Source organism: Monodon monoceros, unplaced genomic scaffold (genome assembly GCF_005190385.1).
Source record: "Monodon monoceros isolate NGI ecotype Baffin Bay Population unplaced genomic scaffold, NGI_Narwhal_1 Super_Scaffold_5, whole genome shotgun sequence".
NCBI lineage: Eukaryota > Metazoa > Chordata > Mammalia > Artiodactyla > Monodontidae > Monodon > Monodon monoceros.
In genome coordinates, this window is record NW_021703782.1 from 19,668,098 (window position 1) to 19,690,193 (window position 22,096).

At 42.1% G+C, this 22,096-nt stretch overlaps 1 protein-coding gene across 2 annotated transcripts; it reads left to right on the forward strand.

Annotated features, from left to right (window-relative positions):
• Positions 1–8,327: 8,327 nt before the first annotated feature.
• NFIL3 (nuclear factor, interleukin 3 regulated) lies at positions 8,328–21,613 on the forward strand. 2 transcript variants are annotated; one of them, XM_029201448.1, is made up of 2 exons: positions 8,328–8,503; positions 19,748–21,613. In XM_029201448.1, exon 2 carries the CDS (start codon positions 19,924–19,926, stop codon positions 21,310–21,312), a length of 1,389 nt encoding a protein of 462 aa, XP_029057281.1. In that variant the 5' UTR covers positions 8,328–8,503; positions 19,748–19,923; the 3' UTR covers positions 21,313–21,613. The 2 variants fall into 2 exon arrangements, with proteins under 2 accessions (XP_029057281.1, XP_029057282.1); XM_029201449.1 differs by lacking the exon at positions 8,328–8,503 and adding an exon at positions 17,665–17,689.
• Positions 21,614–22,096: the final 483 nt, after the last annotated feature.

The following is a 22,096-nucleotide window of genomic DNA, read 5'->3' on the forward strand; positions in this document are numbered from 1 at the left end:
CTGAGAAAATATTTGAAAAGATTATAGTTGAAAGTGTCCCTAATATGGGAAAGGAAATAGTCAAGTCCAGGAAGCACAGAGAATCCCATACAGGATAAATCCAAGGAGAAACACACAATGACACATATTAATCAAACTATCAAAAAATAAATACAAGGAAAATATATTAAAAGCAGCAAGGGAAAAACAACAAATAACATACATAAGGTTACAGCTGATCTTTCAGCAGAAACTCTGAAAGAGAGAAGGGAGTGGCAGGACATATTTAAAGTGATGAAAGGGTAAAAACCAACAACGAATATTACTCTACCCAGCAAGGATCTGATTCAGATTTGATGGAGAAATTACAACCTTTATAGACAAGCAAAAGCTAAGAGAATTCAGCACCACCAAACCAGTTTTACAACAAATGCTAAAGGAACTTCTCTAGGCAGGAAACACAAGAGAAGGAAAACACCTACAATAACAAACCTGAAACAATTAAGAAAATGGTAATAGGAACATACATATTGATAACTACCTTAAATGTAAATGGATTAAATGCTCTAACCAAAAGACATAGACTGGCTGAATGGAAACAAAAAAAGACCCGTACATATGCTGTCTACAAGAGACCCACTTCTGACCTAGGGACACATACAGACTGAAAGTGAAGGGATGGAAAAAGATACTCCATGCAAATGGAAACCAAAAGAAAGCTGGAGTAGAAATTCTCATATCAGACAAAATAGACTTTAAAATAAAGACTCTTACAAGAGACAAAGAAGGACACTACATAATGATCAAGGGATCAATCCAAGAAGAAGATATAACAATTGTAAATACTTATGCACCCAACATAGGAGCACCTCAATACATGAGGCAAATACTAACAGCCATAAAAGGGGAAATCGACAGTAACACATTCATAGTAGGGGACTTTAACATCACACTTTCACCAATGGACAGGTCATCCAAACTGAAAATAAATAAGGAAATACAAGCTTTAAATGATACATTAAACAAGATGGACTTAATTGATATTTATAGGACACTTCATCCAAAAATAACAGAATACACATTTTTCTCAAGTGCTCATGGAACATTCTCCAGAATAGATCATATCTTGGGTCACAAATCAAGCCTTGGCAAATTTAAGAAAATTGAAATTGTATCAAGTATCTTTTCTGACCACAACGCCATAAGACTAGATATCAATTACAGGAAAAGACCTGTAAAAAATACAAAACACATGGAGGCTAAACAATACACTACCAAATAACCAAGAGATCACTGAATAAATCAAAGATGAAGTAAAAAATACGTTGAAACAAATGACAGTGAAAACACGACAAGCCAAAACCTATGGGATGCAGCAAAGGCAGTTCAAAGAGGGAAGTTTATAGCAATACAATCATACCTCAAGAAACAAGAAACATTTGAAATAAACAAACTAACCTTAAACCTAAAGCAATTAGAGAAAGAACAAAAAAAAACCAAAGTTAGCAGAAGGAAAGAAATCATAAAGATCAGAGCAGAAATAAATGGAAAAGAAATGTTGGAAACAATAACAAAGATTGATAAGACTAAAAACTGGATCTTTGAGAAGACAAACAAAATTAATAAACCATTAGCCACTCATCAAGAAAAAAAGGGAGAAGACTCAGATCAATAGACTCAGAAATTTCAAAAGGAGGAGAAACAACTGACACTACAGAAATACAAAGGATTATGAGAGATTACTACAAGGAACTCTATGCCAATAAAATGGACAACCTGGAAGAAATGGACAAATTCTTAGAAAAGCACAACCTTCTGACACTGAACCAGGAAGAAATAGAAAATATAAACAGGCCAATCAAAATCACTGTAGGACTTCCCTGGTGGCGCAGTGGTTGAGAGTCCACCTGCCGATGCAGGGGACACGGATTCGTGCCCCGGTCCAGGAAGATCCCACATGCCGTGGAGCGGCTGGGCCCGTGAGCCATGGCCGCTGAGCCTGCTGTCCGGAGCCTGTGCTCTGCAATGGGAGAGGCCACAACAGTGAGAGGCCCGCATACCGCAAAAACAAACAAACAAAACAAAACAAAGCAAAACCCAAAAGCACTGTAAATGAGACTGTGATTAAAAATTTTTCAACAAACCAAAACCTAAGACCAGATGGGTTCACAGGTGAATTCTTTCAAACAGAGAAGAGCTAATACCTATCCTTCTCAAACTGTTCCAAAATATAGCAGAGGGAGGAACACTCCCAAACTCATTCTATGAGGCCACCATCACCCTGATACCAAAATCAGACAAAGATGTCACCAAAGAAGAAAACTACAGGCCAATATCACTGATGAACATAGATGCCAAAATCCTCAATAAAATACTAGCAAACAGAATCCAACAGCACATTAAAAGGATCATACACCATGACCAAGTGGGATTTATCCCAGGAATGCAAGGATTCTTCCATATACATAAATCAATCAATGTGATAACCCATATTAACAAACTGAAGGAGAAAAACCATATGAGCACCTCAATAGATGCAGAAAAAGGTTTTGACAAAATTCAACACCCATTTTTGATTAAAAAAAACCCTCCAGAAAGTAGGCATAGAGGGAACTTTCCTCAACATAATAAAGGCCATATATGACAAACCCACAGCCAACATCATTCTCAGTGGTGGAAAACTGAAACCATTCCTTTAAGATCAGGAACAAGACAAAGTTTTCCACTCTCACCACTATTATTCAACATAGTTTTGGAAGTTTTAGCCACAGCAATCAGAGAAGAAAAAGAAATAAAATGAATCCAAATTGGAAAAGAAGAAGTAAAACAGTCACTCTTTGCAGATGATATGGTACTATACATACAGAATCCTAAAGACACTACCAGAAAACTACTAGAGCGAATCAATGAATTTGGTAAAGTAGCAGGATACAATATTAATGCACAGAAATCTCTTGCATACCTATACACTGATGATGAAAAATTTGAAAGAGAAATTAAGGAAACACTCCCATTTACCATTGCAACAGAAAGAATAAAATACCTAGGAATAAACCTACCTAAGGAAACAAAAGACCTGTATGAAGAAAACTATAAGACACTTACGACAGAAACTAAAGATGATACAAACAGTTGGAGAGATATGCCATGTTTTTGGATTGGAAGAATCATCATTGTGAAAAGGTCTATACTACCCAAAGCAATCTATAGATTCAGTGCAATCCCTTTCAAACTACCAATGGCAATTTTCACAAAAGCAGAACAAAAAATTTCACAATTTGTATGGAAACACAAACGACCCCGAATAGCCAAAGCAATCTTGAGAACAAAAAACGGAGCTGGAGGATTCAGGCTCCCTGACTTCAGACTATACTACAAAGCTACAGTAATCAAGACAGGATGGTACTGGCACAAAAACAGAAATATAGATCAATGGAACTGGATAGAAAGCCCAGAGATAAACCCACACATATATGGTCACCTTATCTTTTATAAAGGAGGCAAGAATATACAATGGAGAAAAGACAGCCTCTTCAATAAGTGGTGCTGGGAAAACTGGACAGCTACATATAAAATAATGAAATTAGAACACTCCCTAACACCACACACAAAATATAGACTCAAAATGGATTAAAGACCTAAATGTAAGGCCAGGCACTATATAGCTCTTAGAGGAACACATAGGCAGAACACTCTATGACATAAATCACAGCAATATCATTTTTGACCCACCTCCTAGAGAAGTGGAAATAAAAACAAAAATAAACAAATGGAACCTAATGAAACTTAAAAGGTTTTGCACAGCAAAGGAAAACACAAACAAGACAAAAAGACAGCCCTCAGAATGGGAGAAAATATTTGCAAATGAATCAACTGACAAAGGATTAATCTCCAAAATTCATAAGCATCTCATGCAGCTCAATATCCAAAAAAAACAAACAACCCCATCCAAAAATGGGCAGAAGACCTAAATAGACATTTCTCCAAAGAAGATATACAGATTGCCAACACATACATGAATGGATGTTCAACAGCACTAATCATTAGAGAAATGCAAATCAAAAATACAATGAGGAATCACCTCACACCAGTCAGAACAGCCATCATCAAAAAATCTATAAACAATAAACGCTGGAGAGGGTGTGGAGAAAAGGGGGCCCTCTTGCACTGTTGGTGGGAAAGTAAATTGATACAGCCACTATGGAGAACAGAATGGAGGTTCCTTAAAAAACTAAAAATAGAATTACCATACGACCCAGCAATCCCACTGCTGGGCATATACCCTGAGAAAACCATAATTCAAAAAGAGTCATGTACCACAATGTTCATTGCAGCTCTGTTTACAATAGCCAAGACATGGAAGCAACCTATGTGTCCATCAACAGATGAATGGATAAAGAAGATGTGGTACATATATACAATGGAATATTACTCAGCCATAAAAAGAAACCAAATTGAGTTACGTGTAGTGAGGTGGATGGACCTACAGACTCATACAGAGTGAAGTAAGTCAGAAAGAGAAAAACAAATACCGTATGCTGAGACATATATGGAATCTAAAAAAATGGTTCTGAAGAACCTAGGGGCAGGACAGGAATAAAGACATAGATGTAGAGCATGGATTGGAGGCCATGCGGTTGGGGAAGGGTAAGCTGGGACGAAGTGAGAGAGTGGCATGGACATATATACACTACCAAATGTAAAATAGATAGCTAGTGGGATGCAGCCGCATAGCACAGGGAGGTCAGCTCCGTGCTTTGTGACCACCTAGAGGGGTGGGATAGGGAGGCTGGGAGGGAGACGCAAGAGGGAGGAGATATGAGGATATATGTTTAATGTATAACTGATTCACTTTGTTATAAAGCAGAAACTAACACACCATTGTGAAGCAATTATACTCCAATAAAGATGTAAAAATAAATAAATAAATAAATAAATGAAACCTAGGGGTTCCTAGAATTTTTTCACCTTCTGTCCATGAAATTTAGTAAAAGGACAGAAGAGCCTCAAAAACCACAGTGCAGTGGAAAGACAAAGGTCATAGACATAGGGGCCCCGATGCTGCCCCTGGTGCCCCAGTGGTCACCAAAGGACTTTCAGTTGTGGAAAGTTTTCTGCAAAGAAATCCAGAAGCCACTATCTAGAACCTATGAGGTGGAGTTGTCCAATTTGGATCACTAGGTAGGGAGCCTGGCTTTCAGCCTCCAATGCCTCTCTTCCCAGGGGCATTGCTGCTGAACTCCTCCATCAGAGGGCAGACTGAGGGCAGACTCCATTTCCCTTAGATGGGGCATTTTCTCTCTCTCTGCCACAGTTCACATTCAGCGAACCTGAATTCTCATTAGATATCCCAGTTTGCAGCTACCCCTGCCTGAAGAGGCCCAGGGTAAAAACTTCTGAATACATATGTCCTCTTAGGTATTTTCTCCCTTGAAACATCTGCAGTCGTAGGGTGCTTCCCATCTCAAGAAGGAGAGGCCACATTCTTAGTCATTCCTCTCTCAAGTTATTGGTGTTATATTTGCTTAATCAGAAAGTGTGTTGGTAGTGTAGTCAGATAAGGCTGAATGTGGTTGATTGTCTTCTGCCAGAAGTTCTCATTACGGTCCTGACCTTCTCTTCCCTCATCCCTCCCCCGCAGCACTGAAAGGAGCTGAGGGTAAGGAAGTTTTGACTTCATCACTTCAACCAGAACCCTCTTCTTCCTCCTCCCAGGGACGTGGTGGCAACCCTGCTCTACACTCAGGCCCATGCTGATGTCTTACTGGAAGCCTCCCCAACCTGAATAATTTGTTTCCTATGTTTCAGGTTTTATGCTCCATTTACTCGTATTAATCTGCAAGTGCTTGCCTAGTCTGTGAATGTTCTAGGATATAACATTAGACACATCACCTCTTGAGTCATGCAGACAGATCCATCGTCCTATTGTTTGGTGGTTTCCTAATCACCAGGAGGAGCTAAAGAGTTATTTTCTAAGTTGGTATCACAGATGTCTTTTACACCTCACCTGATTTCCAAGTAAGATGGCAGTTTAAAATGATGCACAAATATGATAGAGGCACAATCTAGAATACCCTCAAGTAATTAGAGGAGCACCAGGTTTCAAAATTCAGCATAAAGAACCAGTTTCCAGCTTCAGAGAATTCCTCCACTATCACCAACCGGGGTGACTCCAAGCATGTTACCTACCTTCTTGAATTTCTAAGTTGTTTTCTATAAAGCCATTTACTACTCATTCTGCAACAGCTCTGGAATTCTATGAAATTATTTAAAAAGCAGAACAATGTGGACAATATCTTTCGGGGGGGTATGCTCTGGGTGGCTCTGGATTTCCAGGAACTAGCTGCATTTCTAACCCTGAAAAGGTAACTGACATGCATATGGTTTTAATTTCATCTAAGAGAGATTTTCAAAGTTATAATGGGCATTGTGAGGATTTGGAAAAAAGGAAATGTACTAGTAAAAGTGAGAAAAGTGGAAAATATAAACCAAAATCAGGATTCATTTTCATCAAAGGAGTCAACTCTTTGGAATAAATGTCTAATAGAGGTGACTGACTCAAAAGCCATACAGAGATGTGCTTCTTGAATTGGCATCTGGAAAGGTGGATTTGGGAAAGACGCTAAAACTCATATTGCATGTCTACGTTTTCAGAGCCCTGTTGATAAACCTACACTTTATCAGATGAATTGTGAACATGGGTGTGTTCTGAACCACAACATTGTCCTTGGAGAACAGTTTGAAATGTGAAGCCTTCCAGAAACCTGATACGTGATAAGCATGTTTAAGCATCAGTCTTTGGATACTTATAATTCTGTAATATGAGAATGGGGAAGATAGAAAAGAGACAAATTAGCAAGCATATTTACTATTGATGATGGACGTCGGTGATGGTAACTGGGGGAGGGGGGTGTTCACTCTACTTTGGTGTTTAGTTCAAATTTTTCTTTTTTAAAAAAGTGTATTTTTATCATAGGAAAAAGAAGTGGAAAGTCATGGAAGGCATTCAGACCAGCTCCCGCATAGTCCAAGCAGACAGGAGGTCCTTCTGCACCTGCCACATTCTCTGTTTGGGCAAGTCGGTGCGTCACTGTCAGGAATATGGCTCCCTTAGCAAAGGCAGGCACTGCCGCTTTATCTGTAAATGTGCCATGTGTGTGCCACGTGCCTTTACAGTTTTTAGCTCTATGACATAAGTCGCCGCGAGGTGCCCTTTCTCCCATTTCTTTAGGTCTCTTACGTAGCCCGGGAATTTGGGGGAGAAGACAACCACATCCAGTTAGAGGCAGAAATGACAGACTTGCTCCTAGCTTCGAGATTAAGAAAAGAGATCCTGAGCGGCCGTCTCAAACCCCAGCAGCAAACGCCAGCGGGCGTACCAGCTGGTTGAACCCCGCGGACCCGCACCCCGGGCAGCCACACTCGGCATGGCCGAGGGACGAGGCGGGTGGGTGCTGATGGACCTCGGCCAACTTGGTTTGCCAGTCGTCTTACGCAACAACTTTGCAGCCATCATCTTCGTCCTAATAGTAGAGGGGGCGGTGTTCATGCGTTGCGCTTTCTCCCCTCCATCCGCCCCCTCTCTCCGGGCAGTCGCGCTCTCAGGGGAGACGCGCCGGGCTTTGTAATCTCTGCTTACGCAGCACCGCGGGGCTCGGAACGGCCGCCCGGCCCCCTCTCCTCTGCTGCTCGCCCCGGCTTCTGGCCGTTCGCCAGCCCCCCGCCTCCCCTCTCGCCCACCCCAAGGAGGAGGGGTCCTCCCGGAGTGTGAGGGGAGGGGGAAGGCGGAGGTCCCTGCCACGCCCGGGCCGCGGCAGCCTGCGGCCCTCGGCCCGGCACTCGGTCGGCAACAGGTAGCTTGGCCGGCTGCGCGCTCGGGGAGACGAAACGCGCGCCTCTGCGAGTGAGCGAGGGTCGCTGGGCTCAAAGAGGCACCTCGGTGACCGAGAGGGCGAAGGAGGCGGTGAGGGGAGCGGGACGGTGAGGCAGGGGTCTCGGGCCCCTCCCCATGCTCGCTCCGGTCGAGACGGTCGCGCCGGCCGTTGCGCAACCCTGGAGCGGGGCGCGGGGCCCCAGGCGCTGGGCGTCCCGGCACTCGGGCGGCGGCGGTGGCCCCGGCCGGGAAGGGACGCGGGCTGCCGGTGGCGCTGCCGGGAGGGGGAGTGGGCGGGGGCGGGGCGAGGGCGGGGCACCGGAGAGCCTGCCTCCGCTGGCCGCGGCCATTGGAGGCGGGCTGGGGGCGGGTGCGGACTCGGCGATTGGGGCCGGGGCCGCCCGTCACGGCGGGCTGGCGGTCGGCGACGTAGCGCCGCGCTCGGAACTGACCTACTAACACACATCTCCCGGCGCGGCCACGGCGCTCGCGGACCCGGCGCGCCGCCCGTCTCCCGCGACGCGCCCTCGCCTCCGCCTGCCGCCCCGGAGGCCCAGCCGGACCCCGATCCCCGAACGCCACCGGCTTCGCTCACGGCCCCCGTTCTTTCTCCCCGCCACCCCAGCTCGCCGCCCTGAGAGCAGGAACACGGTAAGCGCTCCGCCCACCGCCGGCCCGGGCCCGGTGCCCCGCTCCCCGCCCGCTCCTGGGGCGCGCGGCCGGCTGGCGCGGGGCGCGGGCCAGGCTGTGCGCGGGGTTCGGCTGTGCGCGGAGCTGGCCGGCGGCTGCGAGTGTGCGCGGGGCATTCATTACATAAACTTTTGCTGCCTTGTCAGGAGGGGGACTCGCCACCTTAAGGTGGCTGCTTTGATTGCAGCGCCGTCGCTCCGGCACGTAGTCCGGGCTGGCTTGCGCTCCCCCCGCTGCTGTTGCATAATGTCTCCTGATTTCAGGAAAATTGATGTTTTGATAGAGAAGAGCGCCGGGGAGGCTGAGCCGAGGCTGAGCCTTCTCGTGGGGAAGGGCAGCGCTCTTTCCTTTCTCGTCCCTTCTGCGGGGCTGGCGGCGGCGGAGAGGAGGGGAGCTGAGTAATGGGGAAGAGTCTTGATTTTCTCGTTGAGAAAGAGCGTTGGTAGCGTGAATGGTGACGGCATTCGGAGAATGCCTGCGCTGCGTTTGTTTGTGTCCGGGGCTGAGTCTGCACAGACGTTTTCCACCCTGTTTGTCGTCAGCGTGTTTTACCAGCGCTCGGGGAGGTTGTGGGATTTGTACTTGCATACATTGCATAATCTGCCCACAGTGAAATATTGGCAAGGATTACGGGCTGATGTGGGAATGTGCGCGTACGTGTGCAATGATTTGGTAATTTTAGCGCCGCGTTGGATACTGGATCATTACCTGTATACTACGTCCCAAATAAAAAAGATGTATTTTTAAACACTCCTACAAAACATGAAAGGAAGAATTCCTCGGTTTGTATTCTGATCTTGGATACTACCCGAGCTCGTCCCTTAGGTGTTCTGAGCTATTATTTTTAAACCTGGGACGAACCATTGTGACGTTCACCTCCCCACCTTCCTAATTTTAATGCATTCCATTCGATCAGCCCTTTTTCTCACCTTATTGTCATTGCTTTTTCAGACACAAGACAGATCACATAATAGTTTCCTGGAAATGTTGTATTATGTAACGGACGAATTTGCTGGCAGTGAGCACAGGAAGAGGGAGCTAATTACGTGATTTTATAATCTTGCTACAAAGAAAGTAGGACGATCTCAGCCTTTAAAATGTCACTGTAACAGTTTTTTTTTTTTAAGGATATTTTAAACAGGAAAGTAGACAACTGGGTAAGCATTGAGTTTGCTCATGCAGCCGCATGTGTGTCTTTTGCCCTAAATGAAATGTGCGTTCTTCTAAATTTAGCCCTATCACATTTTAACAATTGTGGCCTCACAGCGCTATTTCTGGCGTTTTCTCCAGGGCTGTGTGCAAATACAAGTTCAAGGCCATTTGCTGTAGTTTTAACTCCACGCCTTCGGAGACCTTTGATAAGATTGTATTTTTAGGAAGGCATTTCGCAGAGCCCGGTGACTTGCTGAATGCTGACTCCCATTTATCTTTTTAAAGGACACTTTAGGAAAGTGCTGTTCCCTGAGAACAGCAGGGGATGGCCGAGTGTCATCTTCTGGTCTTGGCTTTTGTAAATAACAACAGCGAATGGGGTCACAGTATTTGTTTCACATCGTATTTTTATTTTCTCCAGACCAGATATGATTTATGGGAAACACATATAGGTTAGTAGATTGTATTTTTTTGGTGGATGTCGTAGTTTTATTCGTGTGAGGATTATATGAATATATAATATACCCAGATTTTAAATTTGTCCCTGGACTCTTACGTAGTGTGTATGTGAATATATGTATATGGTGGTGTGTGTATGTCAGATTTGTTTTCCCCTAATGTACTATTAAAATAACTAAAAAACAGGGTTGTGGACGGTTTTTAGGTGGGAGGGGGGCGGAGGAGGGGACGTATTACAGAGATTCACCTCTGGAACAAATTTATTACCCCAAGTAATTGAAGTCGCTTTCCAAGAAGCTAATATTGCTCCAGGCCCCGAATGTCAGACCCCGACCTACTTTGGAGCGCAGGCCGGGAGCCCCGGGCCTGCAGGGGGCCGCGTAGCGCCACCTTCCGATCGCGACCTCAAGGGTGCTCCCTTGCCTCCCGGCCCACCCCTCCCTCCTGCGGGCCCTTGGGGTCTGGGGGCGATGTGGGGGTGGCGGGCGCGGACCTCGGTTAGCAGCAGGGAGCGCCCTTGGGCGGCGCTTAGACGGGGGCTGCAGGGCGGCCTGTGCTGCTCCTCCTCGCCCCCTCCTCACATTCCTTTGTTCTGGCGCGGGGGTCCTGGCGGCGCCAAGGCCCCTCTGCGCCGCCCACCCGGCGGGGGCGGGTCCTGGGGAGGCGCGTGGAGGGGCGCCGAGGGACCGCCCGGGACCCGAGAGTGCGATGCGCTCTGGGTTTGCTTGGGCAGGAGGAGGGAGGGGGAGGACGCAAGGGCAGCCGAAGCGGCGGGAGGGGAGCCAGGAGAGCGGGAGGGACAGGAGGGACCCAGGGCGAGGCCGCTCCGCAGTTCCAGGGGCCTGCCGTATTGCTTTTTGCGCGCTGAGCTTCTGAGCACCGCAGGAACCTTTGTTCGGGGAGGCTTCATTGTATGTCGGAGCCGAGGGCTTCTGATTTTCGTGAAGTGAAAAAGACCTAAGGAAACCTCCAAATGTGAATAGACCACAAAAATTGGGGGGAGGGGAGGTCCACTATTGGTGGTGGTGACGAGGAGAACCCCATCTTGACTGTAGCCAGTCGAGTCGATGTATTTTTTTTTTTTGAACCTTTAGTCTATGTGGTCAAAGGCAAGAGTAGAGAGAACTCAAATCCCCCGAGTTCAGAATTTTAAAAAATCAAAACACTTGTGTGGATGCCGTTGTCCTGCTATATAAGAGTATATAGTACTTTCATCCTGGCAATAAGTCTTCTGAGGCTGTGCTCCTGCAATAAATCGCAGTGAATTCAGGGCAGCGTCACAGATGTTCTCTGAAAGGGCATCAGCGCAGTGCTTTGTTGAAAAGTTGGCTTCTGTGAGATCAAATCCTACACCCCATCCCTAATGGTTTCTCTCTTGAGTTTCAGGCCAGTCAGTAGTTAGGAAACAGTGAAGTGCTAAAAAAGAACACAGGCTGTGGGCTCACAAGAGCTGGGTCCCAGGCCCCAGCCTGTGATCTTGGGCACTGCCCTGATTTCCATAGGCCTCCAGGGTAAACTGAGGGAATAAAACCTGTTTAGCTGGGCGGTTGTGGGGAGCTCAGTAAATGTTTCCTGTAAAAGTGACCAGGACTATATATATATATATATATATATATATATATATATATATATATGTATTTTAATAAAGGTATTCACCTTCATTTTTCACTGCCTAAGTCTCTGTGCAATAAGGAATAAAGTTTGCACTAAGCCTATAGTTAATGATTCTTCTTGGGACTTCCGTGGTAGTCCAGTGGTTAAGACTTCACTTCACCTTCCAATGCAGGGGGTGCAGGTTCCATCCCTGGCCAGGGAGCTAAGATCCCACGTGCCTGGGGCCAAAAAACCAAAACATAAAACACAAGTAATATTGTAACAAATTCAATAAAGACTTTAAAAATGGTCCATATCAAAAAAATCTTAAAAAAAAAAGATTCTTCTTGAAATACTGTACTTTTTTGTTCTAATAATGATTAATTTCTTTCTCAAAACTATTTGCTATTACGTTTGATGGTAATTTTAGTTTGAAGGGAATTCTTGACAGGATTGCAGAACCTCAGACTACCCAAGTCATTGGGTTAATGTTTGGGGGAAATGTTTAAAGGAACAGGGAGAGGTGAGTTGATGGTTGCAGGAATGGTGTAAAAAGTGCCAAACAGCTGCCTTTTTTCAGTTCCCTTTACCTCTCTGTGATGGTTTTCCTGGTCCTGGATAATCTCTCTATCTAAAATTCTAGTCTGAGATCAGAGGCTGGTTAGACCTCACAGATGAGCTGTGTTGGGAGGGAGTGTGTGCAGCCTGTATGGTTAAAACGGTAGGACATGCCCCAACTGCTGATGGTTGGCCCTTTTGACTAACACAGAAGTAAATTTCGTTTGGTTTACCCTTACACTTGCAACATAGGGCAGTGCTTCACTACGAATTACGAGAGGCAAAAGTTAGGCCTAGAACTAATCATCGTCGTTTCCTTGATGCTGCTCATTCTTCAGAAATGAGGTGAAGAGCTAATATTTGCTAAACATGTACCCTTCCTGTGCCAGGCACTGTGTTGACTGTTCTATTATCGTCCCCGTTTTAGACATGAGGAAGTGGAGGCTAAGAGAAATTGATTAGCAGCCCAGGCCAGGAGCCTGAAAAGGGGATTGGGGGGGGTGGGGTGACCCTCTGTCTCTGTCCCTTCCCTGAGTGTGAGTGCAAGCTCACTGGAGTTTTTGAAACAATTTCCTCTTCTGTGTTAAAGACTTATCTTTGCGCAGTGCAATTATAACATCACTATGATGCAACAAGCTGAAAATTAAAACCCTTTGTTCAGGCCCTTTCCCACGTTGAGCAATGTGCCTGACTCACCAGCTGAGTGGATATTTCTAGTTGACCTTGCTTTGGTCCATAGAGTCAGTTCTGAGACGTGAATGTGATTGCAGCATGGAATGGAAAAGGTGCAGTCATATTGCCGAGGCTTTATTTTTACCCTAGTAAAATCACACATACTTCATTATTTCCATTGTAATCCAGATGGCATTGATGCTGTTCAAAGTTGTTTATTTTTAATTTGTATTAAGGAATGAGAGCACACTTGGGATTCAGTTCAAAATATGACAGAAACAATGTAATTGAAGTTTCCTTTAATATTCATTTCTTGTTTTTGTAAGGTATGCCTGTATTTCACAGAGTTAACACATTGTTTGATATCCTGTTATTTTTCTAAATTATATTTGAGTTGATTTTTATCCAGATTGGACTTGTATAAGAATGTCGAAAGACATTGACCTTTGATCACAGACATTACATAAGAGTTTTCCAGTTTCAAAATGAGCTTGTATTGCCACCACCCCCAATTATCTCTCAAATTTCATTACAAATACCTTTCTTGTAGTTAAAAAATTACTGTTTCTCATATGGTTTTAATTAGAGTATGCTAGCTTGTTTTTATGGTAAGAAAGTTTAGTAGGGATTTACTAGATGCCTTTCGTAATAATCTGTGCTTTGAGGACTCATTTTCATTGGAAGCAGAATGATGTTTATAAGCCTTTTAGTTATCAGAACATGGTGTCTTTTATTAATTAACTTTCTAGGGATCTAAAGCTGGAGTTAAGTAGCCTTCAAATAAACACTAAAAATAAACATTTAAAATAATTTCTTCTATTCATGAGGCACATAATAAATGACATTTGTAATCGTCTGCTCACTGGGAAGGAAAGTGAACAAGAAATTAAAAAGTCAAGCTGAGGAAAATTGGAATGATCCTTCAGTATAATTAGGGACATTCAAAACCTTGCCCTACCATACCATTTCCTCAGCCAACTCTGCATGCACCCCATTTTTCCCATCATTATCCCATGTTGCATGTAGTCTGGTATTACTTACCTGTTGCAGAATTTCTTATAACTGGGTAACTTCATAATTACCCATGTCCCTTAAGATTTCAAATTAGTTGCTAGACTGATAAATTATCTTTTTGAAACTTTCAAGAAAACAAATGGTCCCCATTTTGAAGTGAATGCAGAATTTTTCATAAGGCATTAGTATTTCATCACCCCCATCCTCCCAGTTCCCCTCCCTCAAGCCTTGAAGTTGTTTGGATGTGTTAGCATCTATGCATTTGCCCTGAGCAGTCTTCAGAATATTTTCATTGAGAGTTAGATTACAAACAGTAGCCTCTTTTTATAAAAGAACGTCAGGTCATACTATTTCATATTTCAATCCCTTAAATTATATCAATGCTATAATAAAATGCAGTGTTGTCATCATATTTATTAAGTTTAAATCTAATTTTCAAGTGGTCCTTTGTTGAGGATGAAAGGGCAAGAAACTTGAAATATTTTCATTTATCATAAACTTGCTCTGGTTTTGACACATTCATTTACAGAAGTACCCGAATAGAAAAAGTAGGCCAGTTTGTTGCTATGATAGGATAGATTTTGGCAAAGTGTGAAAGTCTGTTTATGTGTGTGTTCATAGTTTGATCAAGTATACATTTCTCTCTGACTTCAGAGTCTGTGTTACTAGATACAGAATTATATTATTAATGGGAGGCACTTCACTGGTACTTAAAGAGGTTTAACATAGTTTTCTTAATTTAAAAAGCATGTTTTCAGCTTGATTAGAAAATCCTCGTGCAACTTCAGTGTTTCCTTAGGTTTTTCATCCCCCACTCCCCCCTAGATTTTATTTTCATCCATGAAAAGAAGTAAAGCATTTTATTGAAACAATCATGTCATGGATTTTACCCACAGGAAGAAAATGTAGGTTAACATTTGCTAGTATTACTAGTTTAAAGAGCTGTGAATTGATTCATTAACTTTATTTTTTCACTAAAATGGCACTTATCTCAAAAATAAGCAACTGCCTCTTAGTAGAGAGATGGTTTGTAGTTTAACATAAAAGAATTTTTTTCTTTAATGGTATCTATACTATACCTCTGAGGGTGTAAACAGTACATTCAGAGAGTAGAGGTAAAATGAGGTAGTTCTATCAAAATATTTCCAAATCATTGGGCACATCAAATAGTATTTCATCTTGTATTGACAGAATGTTAAAATCAAAGTATCAAATAGCAATTTGCAATCTCTCTAAAGAAATAATAATGATTTTTTCTCATAGTAGATTTTAACATCTAAGCTATTAGTAAGATTTTAGATGCTTGAAACAAAACGTTTCTTCTCTTCTTGTTTTGTAACAAGTTTGAATTGTCCACCAATATTTCTCTGAGAGATGTGTTGGCGGCCAGAGAAGATACAGGTCTGTCATTGTAAACATAAGTCATAAGGTCCCTCCTCAAAAAGAAATTTGGGGTAGAATTTGTGTTGTAAAGCTTTATTCTTTTAGAGAATTTTCTAAACCAAATTTATCTTAATTAAAAACAATATTTAGGTCATCTGACTTAAATAGACTTTAAAATCTGGGTTTATGAAACATAACTCCTGCCTGTAGAAATAATGTGATGTACTACAAAAAAGCATTAAGTAGCAGTGGTACATCCGAGTTAGGTGTGGGAAAATATGTCATTAGAATGTGATGACTCCTGCTCTTAAATTTCTCCTTTTATTTGTGTATTATCTAATGCGTGTAATGAAGCTGATCGTGCTGAATACCCCAGCATTATAGAATTGTCATTTAGTGTCAGTTATTCACCAGAAAGGAAACTAGTGGTGACTGATGTAACACAGCATTAGTGGTGATCTGAAAACATGAGGCAGAGGTGAAATGACTGTTCAGTTAATCATAAGGGAAAACACTGGAATCTGAAATAAAGTCATTAGTTGAGCATAAAAACTGCTGTCTTTAGAAGGCATTGTAAACCACCTTTCCATTCACTTTAATTTAAATTTATTGTTGAAGGGCACAAATAGATTCTTTGCCCTCAACATCTCTGCCCTCTAGTGCTGCATGGTCTTGGGAAAGTCACTCAGTCTTTCTGTGTTTTAACTTCCCTCTCCCACCATGTTGAAAATGGATACATTTTGGTTGTGTACCAAAAAATCACAGGTGACAATGCTAATAGCTTTAATTTTTTTCCTTCTATTTATTTTAGCATGTAGGTTTGCCCGGAGATTAAAATTTTAGCAGAGATATGAAAATTTAGAATGTTTTCTCAATTCATTAAATACTTGCAGGCTATACAACTCTGTGGAAGCTGGAGAAAAGTTCCAGATGGTACCTTTGTTGTCTTAAAGAAGTTCTGGCAGCATCTAATAGTGCTTTACTGCCCCCAAAGTCACTTAGTAAGTGGGCATATATTACCCAGAAATGAGAGTAACACAGAAAGGAACTGTATGTAAATGAGATGCATTGCAGGGATATACACCAGAACAACCCTCTGGGAGTACAGGAATGGGTACTGTTAGAGGAATTGGATTGGGGTCAGGGCTGTCCTGGAATCTTAGCTGTGCCCCTTAACTAGCTGTGTGACACTGGGCAAGTTGCTTAACTTCTCTGAGCCTTAGTTTTCTCATCTGAAAGTGGTTATTATGAGGGCAGTGAAATAATAACAGGCCAGGCTCAGTGTCTGTTGCATAGTCAGTGTTGAGTAAATGGCACCTGTTATAATTGTTTTTATTATCACCATACAAAGAAAAAGGCAGTGCAGCAAGAAACAATGTGATATGTGCACCAACACCCCTTGTTGGCGGTGCTCCTAACACACCCCTGGATGAGCGCTGTATTCACAAGCCTGTCTCCCACCAAAGACTAAGGGGTCCCTTGACTCTTGGAAGTTTGATTCTTCCTTCACTCTTTATGTGCCCCCAGTCTGGCTCAGTGCTAGGTATACAGTAGGTGCTCCATATGTGTTGAATAAGTCAAGGAATGAATAAGAGAAGCTCTCTGTTACTAAGTTAAATATCTTTTTTAGAATTTATGTAATAATCAGATTTTAAAAAATGTATCAACAAAGTGTTTTTGGCACAAAGCTCTCTTATATAAGGCAAATGAGTGACTGTCAATCAGATGTTGAGCACCTAATAGGTTCAGTTTGTTGCTAGGATACAAATATATTAATTTGAGCCCTGAACTAATTTGCAGTCTAGTTGGACATACAAAACAAACATGTAGGAAGATACACATTGTACAGAATCAGCACCTCTCTCTACAGTATCTCGCACTGCTGATAAACTCTTTTCAACACTGCAAGGTTATTTGATAAATAATATTACAGAAAATATCCTAATGTCGTTATGGCGTGATTTGCTGGTGGAATCATAGAGGCAGTTAATATGTGCAGATGAAGGAAGAACCAGATTCTAGCACACATAGTGAAATTCAAATAGGAAGAAGATTAACTGAAAAGAAATGAGATTTTTCTGCAGGTTTTGAATGTACCAACAAAGTTGTTGAGACGACAAAGTGGACATAAAGTACTTAGACACCCAGAAGAAATGGGTTAAGAGATTTTAGGACAAGTGGGATATTTTTGTTAAATGGAAGTAGTGTTATTTTCTCTATGCAGTGTGGCAAGGGCTGCCTGCCGGCCCTCACTCACACTGGACTCAGCGCGATTCTTTGGATCAGGAGATTGAAGAGAGTCCCAACTCACTCAATGTAGGTTTGAAATGATGAAACAATATGAAATGATGAAAGAATGAAAAGTTCAGGAAGAGTAACTAACACAGAATGGTGGGGCATTTCAAAAGCATAACTGTAAAAACTCATAGGTGAGGTGAAATGTAAAAGGAATGTAATTTTTTTTCCCCAAGGAAGGGACAAATTAAAAAATGCATGGAAGAGAAAGAGTCTCAAGTGGAGAAAATACTCAGAATAATAGTGTGCAAGGAACTGCATAATATTTTAAAAAACAGTAGTATCTGGGGATACAGTGGAGATTTAAAAAGCATCTTGGAAAAGTTCAATGTAATTATCTTCCTGGAACTGGAATTTTTACTCTTTGCTTCAACATTCATTTGATTTCAGGGGGGAAGACTTAACTGAATTAGGGAATACAAATTCTTGACAGGAGGGAAGAACCCATTCAGTATATTGAAGGAAAAGGGGTTTTCATATCAGAACAAGAAACCTAACTGGAAATATAGGAAGCAGGGTTGTTTACTAAGTGATAACTAGGAAGCTCCCCTTTCTACACCATCACGGCCTGCTGTGGCAGACTCATTGCCTTCATTTCCCATTAAAGCTATATTTTCAAAAACAAACGGAAGCTTGGTATTTGTAATCACAGGTTTTGCTAAGTTGCAACTCACTGTTTCCATTGGCTCAATTTGATGGACAGAAACATGGCATTAAACCTTATTCTTGATGATCCTGAAATTATTACATCATTCCTTCTGTTCCTTCTGGAAAAGACACAGGAAGCTGGCAGTCTTTTCCAGCTGATAAAATTAAACGTCATTAGTCATTATAAAACTATGCACAAGAAAGAAAGAGAGACCTAAAAGAAAAACATTAAATCTTTTTAATAGGGCAGGAAGAGTGCCATATACAGATAGTGCCAAATGAACAGTTGTCTTACCATATCTCCTTTATGAAAGTATTACCTACTGGAAAATTAGACAGAGAAGCCCTGTCCAGGAAGACAGATCCAAAATGACCACGAGAAGATTGTTATTGGAACTTAATATGGATTTATTATCTCCTGTCAGGCCAAGTTCAGATTATAAATGGAAAAGGAAGCTAGTTGATGGTTCTATTTTTGAGTTCTTATATTTTGTTTGAAACTAATTAGTAAAATGGAAAGAAATTCTTTCCATAATTACATTCTCTTGGTTTAAAATAATTTTAAGTTTCAAGAAGGCACTGTACTTAAAAAAAAATATCCCTTTGAATAATAAGCGTTTATTTTAGTCTGAAGCTACTTTATCAATGAAATCTATTATGACAGAATTGTCAGGACCAAAAAAAGCACTGTGGATGCTTCAATCTTAAGTGAATGTTTGATAAATCAATTTGAAGGAACCGGAAAAAAAAAAAGAACATTTCTAACCTCATAGCACAAATGTGTCAAAAGAGATGGCTTTATTGAAAAGAGTCCTTTTCAGGTATGCTGAGTCACTTGGCAGAATGACCATGACATCAGCCACATAAGAGATTAAACAACTACAACTCAGTTGTTTGTGTGGCTTTTATTTTTGTGGCAATAAAAATTTAGCTCCGTTTATATTTGATTCCATGTAATTACAGAATTTGTTTACTGATATTAAAGGGGTTTACTTGGAAAAGTTCCTTTTATGAGGTGAGCTTGTTTGCTTGGCAGTGATATAAGTGCTATCTAAAAGTATTCAGAAGCCCCACAAGATGCAAGTACTATTTAAAAACTTACCAACCAGAGGCGATCTGTCATTTCCTTCCTGTAATGTCCTATCCCCACATGCCCCACCCCACCATTTTTTCTCCTGAAACACAGTCTTCCTCTGTTTTTCCCTGGGGCAGATGTGTTTTTTTCTCTCACTGTCCTGGACCACAGGTCTCACTGTGGACTTGTCCTTTACAACTTTACCGTATAGGTATTTGGGTACTTATTTTCCTTGCAAGATTGTAAACTCTTTGAAGGGCAGAAATATTGACCCTCAATGCTTCGTGTACTTTCTTGTACATAATTGGTAATAAATATTTACCAAATGGATAACTGTTTCTCTTCATGTATTGCAGGTGACCTAGAAGACCCCTACTCCGTTCGGTGAGAGAAGCCGAAGAGATTTATCCTGGACGGTAGAACAAAAAGAAGAATATTGATGGATTTTAAACCGCAGTTTTTAAAGCATTTGAGATTACTGAGGAAATAACTTCTTCTCCTGCACCGCATATATAGGTTAAGGTTGTTTCTGATGCAGCTGAGAAAAATGCAGAGCATCAAGAAGGAGCAGGCATCTCTTGATGCTGGTAGCAGCGTGGACAAGATGATGGTGCTTAATTCTGCCTTATCCGAAGTCTCCGAAGACTTGACGACAGGGGAAGAGCTCCTTCTCAATGAAGGAAGTGTGGGGAAAAACAAATCTTCAGCATGTCGGAGGAAACGGGAATTCATTCCCGATGAGAAGAAAGATGCCATGTATTGGGAAAAGAGGCGGAAAAATAACGAAGCTGCCAAGAGGTCTCGGGAGAAGCGTCGACTGAATGACCTGGTTTTGGAGAACAAACTCATTGCACTGGGAGAAGAAAACGCCACTTTAAAAGCTGAACTGCTTTCCCTAAAATTAAAGTTTGGTTTAATTAGCTCGACAGCCTATGCCCAGGAGATTCAGAAACTCAGTAATTCTACAGCTGTGTATTTTCAAGACTACCAGACTTCCAAATCCACCGTGAGCGCCTTTGTGGATGAGCACGAGCCCTCGATGGTGGCCAGCAGTTGCATTTCTGTCATCAAGCACTCTCCACAGAGCTCTCTGTCTGATGTTTCAGAAGTGTCTTCGCTAGAACATTCGCAGGAGGGCCCTGGGCAGAGTGGCTGCAGAAGCCCAGAAAGCAAGTTCCAGGTCATCAAGCAAGAGCCGATGGAACTGGAGAGCTATGCCAGGGAGCCCAGAGATGACCCGGGCACCTACCGAGCGGCCGTGTACCAGAACTATATGGGGAATTCTTTTCCTGGCTACTCACACTCTCCCCCTCTGCTGCAGGTCAACCGATCCTCCAGTAACTCTCCAAGGACATCAGAAACCGATGAAGGTGCAGTAGGAAAGTCATCCGATGGAGAAGACGAGCAGCAGGTTCCCAAGGGCCCAATCCACTCTCCCGTCGAACTTCAGCGTGTCCACGCCACAGTGGTTAAAGTTCCAGAAGTGAACTCCTCTGCCTTGCCGCACAAGCTTCGGATTAAAGCCAAAGCCATGCAGATAAAAGTGGAAGCCTTCGATCACGAATTTGATGGCACACAAAAACTTTCTTCGCCTGTTGACATGACGTCTAAGAGACATTTCGAACTTGAGAAGCATAATGCCCCCAATCTGGTACATTCTTCTCTCACTCCCTTTTCAGTGCAAGTGACTAACATTCAAGATTGGTCTCTCAAATCTGAACACTGGCATCAAAAAGAACTTAATGGCAAAACTCAGAGTAGTTACAAAACTGGAGTGGTCGAAGTGAAAGACAATGGTTACAAAGTCTCTGACCCAGAGAATTTGTTTTTGAAGCAGGGGATAGCCAACTTGTCTGCCGAGGTGGTCTCACTTAAAAGACTTATAGCCACACACCAAATCTCTGCTTCGGACTCTGGGTAAAATTACTACTGAACAAGCTCTGGGCATTTAGAGATGTCATTTGCAATAGATAGTACATTTTGTATTAGGCTGAATTTTCACTGGACTTGTGATGTCATTTCACTGTAATGTTCACATGTTGACTGTTGGGTGTCTTTCTGTGCACAAATTATTATGAAGATTAGACTGTGTTATCACTCTGCCTTGTGTATAGTCAAATAGACCATTGCAAAGGCTGTATATATTGAACATTATTTTTGTTGTTCTATTATAAAGTGTGTAAGTTACCAGTTTCAATAAAGGATTGGTGACAAACACAGAACTTCTGCTCCATTGCACTTAATTTTATGGGAAAGAAAGAGCAATTTAAGTTACAAAAGTAGATACTGTATTAAGATATTCTGCATTTTACTTATTTGGGGGAGTTTTCTCCCATCTGTAAGGGAAAACCAAAACATAAGTTCAACACATAATATTTCTTTTTCTAATTTGGCCCAGGCTATGATAAGTTTGAAAACCTTCCAAAGAGGGAGAGTAGGGAAGAGGGGGTGGGGAATGCATTTTCTTGCATTTGAGACTAGTAATTTACTAAATTACTCCCCATTATCTATTTTTCTTTAAGGTTACGTTTTCTCTATCCTTTTTTTTTTTAAGTAGAAAAATCCAACTTGTTTAGCATCATTGTCTCTTTAGTCATCTCTCTTTTAAGTATGACACATGGATGTGGATAGTTGAATCACTGACCCAGTTTATTATTTAGAGGTTCATTAAAAGAGTGGATAAAAGACTAAGGATGAAGTCATTT